General features: G+C 38.9%; 1 protein-coding gene across 2 annotated transcripts; it reads left to right on the top strand.

Moving 5' to 3' along the window:
- The first annotated feature begins 898 nt into the window (after window positions 1-898).
- LOC125525819 (chaperone protein dnaJ C76, chloroplastic) lies at window positions 899-3,760 on the top strand. Of its 2 annotated transcripts, none has more exons than XM_048690826.2 (9): window positions 899-1,284; window positions 1,492-1,620; window positions 1,753-1,882; window positions 1,986-2,106; window positions 2,289-2,370; window positions 2,596-2,646; window positions 2,862-2,900; window positions 3,057-3,153; window positions 3,373-3,760. In XM_048690826.2, exons 1-9 carry the CDS (start codon window positions 1,015-1,017, stop codon window positions 3,498-3,500), a joined length of 1,047 nt encoding a protein of 348 aa, XP_048546783.1. In that variant the 5' UTR covers window positions 899-1,014; the 3' UTR covers window positions 3,501-3,760. The 2 variants fall into 2 exon arrangements, with proteins under 2 accessions (XP_048546783.1, XP_048546780.1); XM_048690823.2 differs by having other exon boundaries at window positions 900-1,284; window positions 3,370-3,760.
- The last annotated feature ends 5,486 nt before the right edge of the window (window positions 3,761-9,246 follow it).

The raw sequence follows: 9,246 nt of genomic DNA, 5'->3' as shown, positions 1-9,246 counted from the left end.
AGTTGTGTCCACCCGGCGACACTTTATTAGCTAGGTAGTGTGGCCGTAGGGTAGTGGATTTTCCTCGGGTTTTACTCAACTAATCGAGTTTTGTGAGGTTTTTGGTTTGATTTTTCTCATAAATTAGACCAGTTTTCTCCTTCGAGTGAAAATAGTAGAAACCCCATGTCATCTGACAAGGTTCGTCAAAAGCAATTTCACATTGGACACAGATGGTCATATCATGTTACGAAAATTGCAACCAGTCTCCCCGTGTCAAATTGGGACACCGTCATGTCACCCTTCCCTTTTCCTCCTTATTTAGAGCACAAAGTTTCACCCCAAAATATGGTTGTTCCAAAGCTTTAGAATTTTTGCAGAAATTCAAAGAAAGAACAAGCTCATGTAACACCCAATAAGATCTAGGCCTTGTTTGTTACAGCTTTGGTTGGATTTTAATCATCTGTGGATTCGCTTCAATGCCGAAGCTGATTGAATCAGCTTCACCACCGAAGTACATTTCAAGGTGCTTTAGAAAATTGCACTAAAATGACCCAAATCTAGATTCAGCTTCACTGACAAAGCTAATTTCAAATACTGTTTGTTTCAGATTTCAGATTCGGCTTCACCGGCAAAGCTAATTTGGTCCTAGAATCCGGAACAAACAGGGCCCTACTAACATCTAGATAGAGACCTATGGAATTGGGACGTGGAAAATCAGACACCATTTTTTTTCTAACCACGTCTCTTTGCTCTGAAAGGTCTTGATAGAAATATATCCTATGAATGAATTTAAAGTCTACAAAATATATCCTATGAATAGAAATATATCCTATATATACTACGACAATACGAGTTTCTGCAAGGACCCTCGTGTAAAAGAGCCTCTGTTAATTAAGCACTTAAGTCTGAACTCTGACTGAAGCAGAGCTACACGGAAGAAGAGATCGGCAAGAAAACCCAACTCTGTTGCCGCCTTCTCCGCTTCTCCTCCGTCCGTCGTCTCCGGCCGGCATTCTCCCCTCGCACTGCCCAATGGCTCCTCCTCTCCCCTCGCCGTCGCTGATCTCCACCACCTCGGTCCCGACGCTCCGCATCGTCTCGCCGGTGCCGTCTTCCCGCTGGTGCCGCCGCGCCCGGCCGTTGGCCTCCGCTGGGCTGGGGGGAGCCGCGCGCAGAGACCGGCGCCGGAGCCGGAGCACGCGGGGACGGAGGGGCATGAGGATCCGTGCCTACACGGCGGAAGCTGAACACGGGAGGTGGGAGGAGGATGTGGCCGACGATTTCTACTCTGTTCTTGGCGTCGTAAGTGTTCTGAAACAATCCTTACTAATTCTGCAAGTATGTCAATTAGTGCTTAGAATGAAAAATCGAGTGCCTAATCTAAGAGTAAAGAAATGTCCATTGGAACGCATATTACCTAGAAATCCCCAGATCAGGGGGAAATTATGCTTGCTATTTCTGAATAAGTCCCTGATATGTGACACCTGATTCTGATTGTTGCACCACCAGATGCCAGATGCAACCTCCGAGGAAATCAAGAAGGCGTACTACAGCTGCATGAAAACGTGCCACCCGGACCTCAGTGGAGGTGACCCTGATGTGACCAACTTCTCCATGTTCATCAACGAGGTTTACACGGTAGGAGCCTTCAGTACAAGTTTTCGGTTGCTTATGGATGCAAATACGCAACTGTTCTGGAAGATGCTTGATTTTCCACTGAAATTGTCTTTGCTCACAAAGCTAACAAGAGTTGTGGGATTCGAAGAGCAGGTGCTGAGCGATCCGGTGCAGCGTGCGGTGTATGATGAGATCCATGGGTACACGGCAACGGCGACCAACCCTTTCTTTGATGACAGTGCAGTCAAGGATCGCGTGTTCGTCGATGAGTTTACCTGTATAGGTATTGATAAATTTTATTTGAGGAATTATTGATAATTTTTTCATAACAAATTTGGTTCTTCGTAAGGGAGTCAGTGTATTTTATCTTGTGCACGTCGTTTCAGGATGCAGAATTTGCGCCAACGTGTGCCCCAGTGTCTTTGAAATTGAGGACGAATTTGGGAGGGCAAGAGTCTGCTCCCAGAGGGGTAACCCGGAGCTCATTCAGGATGCCATTGATAGTTGGTGAGTATACAAAGGCCACCATAATATTTATTTGGAGTTTATGTCCTGCCAATTATCCCCATCATTATATCCAAGTCCTTGCAAGAGTTTCAGATTTCAGATTTTATTTTACACTTTCATTATATTATATAGTGCACATGTTAAAGTTGTTGCACTGAACTTTCTCGTATTTCCGTTTCCAGCCCAGTTGACTGTATTCACTGGACTTCTGCTGCACAACTTTCACTCCTTGAGAGTGAAACACGAAGAATAGAAAGGGTCAATGTAAGACGACTTTCTTTCAGACATACAGTTCTACTTCTCTATATGATCATATAAGCTATTGGTTACGTATGAGGACCTTGTAGTTCACTTTGGTAGCAAAATGTGTATTATTCTGAAAACTCCAAATAAAAGTATACACAAGAAAATTCCTGTGTTTACTCTGCTTTATTATTTCAGATAATTTGTAGTTTCAGTATAGTAATTCTGGTTTCCAATTTTGGGCAGGTTGGGCTGATGAATGCTGGGATGGGAGTTTCAGTCAACGTCTTTCGAATGGTAATAGTCGCTTCATTCATGTGATTTTATTTGCTTATCTAATTTACTCCCTAAGCGTGCTCCCAAAATTATGTATTTCTTCTCAATGTTGATAGGCTTATGGCTACCATAGTACAAAGTGCAGTTCAGTTCTGTTCAAATTCACGGGTCTGTAGATATTGCCTGCTGCAATATGCTATTATTTACTTGTTATTAAGATACTTCTTATTTGGCAGGCAAGTGCGAGTTGGGAAAAGCGACAAGCAAAAGTCTTGGTATAATCCTTCCCATTTTGTTCATTTGTATAATGCCATATTCCCTCGAGAATTTCATGATTGTTTCCCAATGTCATATATTCGACTGGAACTGAAGATATATCATTGGTTAGTAAAGGAACTAAAACAAGTATGTAAACCTATCGCCTTTTACAGGAAAAAATCAGAACACGGATGATGAACCAAAATAATTCAGACACGACTAGCCCTTGGAGTGATATCTGGGGTTCTCCAACGCGATACCAAAACACTGGTAATGTTTCTGCAAATAACATACCCTCAATAAAATCCTTCCATTTAAAAAAGCATATCTTATAGCAATACCTCTTTAGTTGGTACCATTATGAATTTGTATCACTTTCCTACGGAGCCGATAGAACAATATTGACTCAAAACAAATGTGTTCTCTTACTGTCTGTTCATTCCGGTATGGCTGTATTACGGAATCTGATTAATTAAAATCAAACAGAAGATGAAGAAGCATCAGAGAGAGCGAACAGAGCGGCAGCAGCTGCTAGGCGATGGAGAGAATACTCAAGGAAAGGTGCCGACAGGCCTCCAAGATACAAACTTCCAGATGCAGTAGGCAAGAAAGAGTAGCAACAGAACAGAGGAGTTTACATATTGATTCCTGCTGATACCATTTGATCAGATTTAGCTACATGTATAGTCTAATGGTATGTAGAGATAGATAACCAAGAAGATATAGCATCCTGTTTCTTCTGCCAAGATTCCCATTTTTCATCTAAAAATGGTGATGTAGCTGATGTTGACGAACTGTAGAGTACACAGACCCAACTGTAAAACATTCAGAGTGTAACATCAAGTGTATAATGTACATTAGCGCCTTGGCAACCTGAGACCCATGCATCTTCGCTTACCCGTGCTTGTGCAGATGAATTCCGGGGCAAATTTCCTTTGGCAGCAGCCCGGCCGGCAACCACCGACACACCCTGGTGTCTGACGGCGCCACCATCTGCCAAAGGAGACCCTGCCCAGCAATTCAGCTGCACATCTTCTACACAATAATGACCACAGGTTCACAGGAAACTCTCACTGCTCCCCCTCGTGTGGAACTCTGTTTCATCCGGGGAGCACACATGGTTAGTGATCACCCTGCAGCAGGGGCATTTATACCCGTTCTGGTCCTGCATGGTGCACCTTTCTGAGCTCTGGCTGCAAAGGCACAATGAGGATCGAACTGAGGATATACCATAGGACAATGCCAGGCCTAGACTGGATGATGCTTCATACAAGGCTGAATAGGAGAGGCCATTGCAATGTATGAGTCGTCGTCAAGCACATTTTACCAGTTACACGTGCTAAGAAATCATGTGACAGCATCTAAGCAATCAGTCTTCTTCGTTTAGTACAACCATGCTAGCCTCTAATTCAGTGTAGACAGAGAGGAAACGATGGGACAGTACAACTCAGGGTAGACAGAATTGCGATTTTACTGTATGATTCTAGAACCACTTTAAGATCCAAATTAACTCCTATGATTCTACGATTTTGGTTAGTAGAATCTACATTTCCATGATTCTAGTAGTGAAGATTCTACGATTTAAGATCCTGGCAGGGGTGCTCCGATCCGATTCAGAATCATGATTCTGATTACCTTGTACAACTCTATTAGCTAGCCTCTAATTCAACGTCCTAATCTAACATCATGTACAAAAAGCCTGACTGCCTAATGTAAAGAACACAATCAGCCAGAGCTTTGTGACCCTTGCTCTATTTCTTTTTGCGGGATGTGTGAGCTTTAATTCTGTGTATTATCTAATGATGTGTAGTGTCCTGTAAATTCCATCGGCTAAATCTAATGATTGTGACTACTAGTTCATATTAGAGGGTCATGACTACTAGTGCAGTAATAGCAAGTTCAAGCAATATAGCAGGATTGTACATGTATAATTTAAGGGTCGATATTTGATTTTAGGTAGCCTGTGAATATGCAAATCTTGTTGAGTCTGTTGGTTTCAACAGATGGTTTTCACTTCTAGTGAGATGAGATGTCGATGACATTCACCGAATTTCTGTAGACACTAAAATCTATACCTTTCAGTTAAAATATTTCAATAGTACATATGAATTTAGGTATCTTTAAGAAATTCCAAATACTTGGTTGAATTCAAGTGAATGTTTCGGCCCTTTGGCCAGAATGCAAACCGAAATCACTAGTCATTGTGATAATTTCGGTTGTTGCTGAAATATTTCTGAAATTGTAAGTGAAAATCACATGGACCCATATTGTTTAAGGAGAAAACTACTTCTACAAATCTCCCCACAAAAAAGAATAAATCTAAAGATATTAAGTACCCGAAACATTTCAGCCACTCATAGCATCTCCAATAGCTTGTCTATATGGATGTTTATACTCGTTTTCCACGACGTGAGCCCAAAACAGGCGTCCAACAGCTTGTCTATATGGTCGTCCAAATATACACATCCTCTAAATCGACCTCGACAATGTCCACGCCTGGACAATGTGAAGGCGTCGTCCAAACTCAGCTGAAGTCATGATTTCTTCCTTTCCCCCAGCGACGGCCCACCTGTCATGGTCCTTGTATATAGACGTTCTGATGCAAAACTGGACGTGTATATGAGGGAATCTTTTTAGACATATAGACATCCAAATATACACATGCTATTGGAGATGCTCTATATGGGTGGGTTTCAAGTGGGTGTTGCCAAAATTGCTGGTATCTCTAGGCTGAGTACACATTGTGGCTAGCTTACAATAATTTATTGTTTCAATTCTACATATTCAGGCCTATTACAAAAAAATGATTTTCATAGACAATAGGCATGTGACCATGACTAAGTGTCGACCGCTAATTAAGCAATTGTATGTACAAAGGAGTACCGCCAATGAGCGAGACCGTAGAAAGGGCTTGAGGGGAAACCTAATGTTGGCAACTCATACACACTCTAGAGTTCATTAATTTTTGTTGCAGTGAACTGGAATTCATTATTTATTTACTCCTAAATTTGATACTCTTGCACTAGAAACTTGTATCAAACAATGTATTTGATTTGTGCAATCTAGTATGCTCTACCAAATACTATGGACAAGGCCACATAAGTAAATCCAGATGTATACATAATTTATGAACTAATGCTATAAATATATTGTAAACATTTTCTTAAACTAATCTAATAAAATAAAAGACAAAATTCAACTATGATTTAGCACAACAACAACAAAACATTTGTGATGACAAAATCAACTATTATTTGGCACAACTCCAAAGTGATTAGGATAATTTTCATTCAAAAATGTTCCTGAATCTGTTTTTATAGGATACGGTAAGAGATTTTGACATCCGACAACAATCTGATCTGAATACGAGACCGATTGATAGGATACGGTATAGGATATGGTATTACTAATGGGTATGATGCAGTAGGATAATCCATTTTTAGACGGGTAATCAACCTTTTAAATTTCTAAACCGATTTATGGGTGAAGTTTTTAGTATTAGCTAGCAATACATGAATGCTATCTTTACTTATGATACAAACATATGATTGTTAGTGATTTATTTGGCTTATTTTAATATCATCTAGTGTTTATGTATAATTTTATTTAAAGCATTTATATATTCCATGTATATGAATATGGTAAATGATCATTTCCGATCTGACGCTGTTCCATTACACCATGCCTGAATCAACATAATCCAGTACTGGAATCCGCATTCATTTAGCTTCCAAATTCAAAACTAAATATGGAATATGATACAGTAAAATGATTACCTGTCCGAATCCAATCCAGTCTCATCCCTAAAAATAAGTAATACACATATTGGACAATTTCAATGGAACCCTGTCTCTGCGAATCAACCTGTGGTTGAGATGGTTAGGTGGACAGTGGTATCACCAATCCACCAGGGTTCAAATCCTGGTGCTCGCATTATTCCTGGATTTATTTCAGGATTTCCGACGATGCGCTTTCAGTGGGAGGAGACGTTTCCGTCGACGACAAGGTGCCTACGGTGACTTCGTAAATCTCAAGATGATATGCCGGCTCAGTCTCTCGAAGGTGCTCATAGGGATAGAGTGTGCGTGTATGCATTCATAGTGGTGAGTGTATGCGCGTGTATATGATCGCTTGTGTCTGTACTGATGCTAAAAAAATGGAACCCTGTCTCTTTCTCTCACCATCTCTATAAAATACGAAGTAAACAAAAACAGTTATGAGAAAAGAGCAGGTGACCCAAAGTTGGACATGCCTTTTTTTAGTGGGATCTTGATGTGTCACTGTTTTGTCGCAAACGCCTCTCTGGACTAGCGAGTTCAGAGAGAAATTTGATAGGGAATATAATGATATTATCTTATGAGTGTCATGTAGGATAAATATTGAGGTGAAGGAGAGAGAAATCATAAAAAAAAACTTGTCTTCTCCTATTTAAAAGATGATCTCTTAGCGTAATATGTTTCACCATGTTTTTAAGAATAATTAGTTATTTAAGATAAAGCTAAGAAATAACTATTATAGACATGCTTTTGTTGTCATCTTTAAATTACATGCAAGACTTAAGATAAGAATGTCTTATCAACCACTGTACATATCTTTAATGGCATAAAGTTGAAACCGAATCGCGGAAAGGCGGAAGACGATGCAATCTGCGAGCAAGAAAGAAAATTATTGTTCCATTGGATATCTGAGAGCATGTTCCGCGGGCTAGCTTTTGGTTCCCTGCACGGATGGACCCTCCTCTGTCACGCACGGGGACTTGTCCGTGTTCTTTGATTCAGACACACCATTTTTTTCTTCTCCGACATTTATACGTGTTAGTCCGCCAGCGTCATGCATGGAGTCACAGTCGATGAATTTATTTTTTAACATAGTACGAACGCAGTGTCACAACCCTGGTTACACCAAAATGGAAAATTGAGCGGTTCCGACATGTGCCGATAGATCTGAAGCCAGTCATTGCAATCTGAAGATTAGTGCAGTATAAAAAGCAAAGTATTCTGTTTCAGCAATACATAGATACAACCTGCAAATAGTGTACATGGGGTTCCACCAATGTCAGCTTTTGGTCAGATAACACATGGTATTGCATGCATGAGCTTCCCATTCTCTCTCTTCTCTCCCCCAAAATAATCCATCCATTTATTTCAGCTTTGCTAACTGAAAATCATTCATATCTCTTAAACCAAACTTCCGATTTATATATATTTGAACTCATGTCGCAAAGACCTTTAAAACAAGACCGATTTTGGATACATTTAAAATGAGTTTAAAATCCGTGAAACACATTTCACATATTTCACCCGCTTGAAATCTTATGAATAAAATGTTTTCAATCAGTTCCACAAGTTCAAATTTCAGTTTTATGTAGTTTTTCACTTTCAGAACTTAAATTTCACTTTTCACTTGCTTGTTTCAGATAAATCATATCTACTTCAATCACACATTTTTGGAAGATCATATTTAACAATTTTAAAATAAACCATCTCACATTTGCAAATGATCACTTTCAGAAGTAGACATTTCAGTTCATATTGTTTTTCACTTTCAAAAGCTATATCTTACTTTTCACTAGCTTGACAAATATCACATATATTACAATTGCACATTTTTTAAAATAACATGTTTCACACTCTTGAAATAAAATGTTACACGTTTCAAAATAATCGGTTTAACAAGTTGATTTTTCACTTCATATTGTTTTACTTTCAGAACTTACATTTCACTTTGCGCTGGCTTGTTTCACAAAAAAGCACATATACTGTAATTGCACATGTTTGAAATAACATGTTTCACTCTTGTGAAATAAACTTTTACACATTTGAAAATAATCAGTTTCACAAGTTAACATTTCAGTTCCATATTATTTTTCACTTTCAGAACCTACATTTCACTTTCCATTGACTTGTTTCATAAAAACGCATGTATTTCAATTGCACATCTTTTAAATAAGATGGTGTTTCACTTTTTTGAAATAAACTGTTACACATTTAAAAAAATTCAGTTTCACAAGTTGACATTTCAGTCCATGTTGGTTTTCACTTTCAGAACCTACATTTCACTTTGCACTAGCTTGTTTCAAAAAAATTCATCTATTTCAATTTCACATAATTGAAGAAGCATATTTTGCTCTTTTGAAGTAAACCGTTATACATTTCATAATTTTCAAATTCACAAGTTGAGATTTTAGTTTCACATTTTTTTTCACTTTCGGCAGATGCATTTTACTTTTCACTGGCTTGTTTCACATAAATCACATCTATTTCAATTGCACATTTTTGAAATCACATATTTTACTCTTTTGAAATAAAATGTTACACACTTCCAAATAATTAGTTTCACAAGTTGATATTTGAGTTAAATAGG

Source organism: Triticum urartu, chromosome 1A, assembly GCF_056163025.1.
Source record: "Triticum urartu cultivar PI428250 chromosome 1A, HENAU_Tu73, whole genome shotgun sequence".
In the NCBI taxonomy this organism is placed as follows: domain Eukaryota; kingdom Viridiplantae; phylum Streptophyta; class Magnoliopsida; order Poales; family Poaceae; genus Triticum; species Triticum urartu.
The sequence above is the reverse complement of the archived record's forward strand: the minus strand, read 5'-3'. Positions and strand labels throughout refer to the sequence as shown.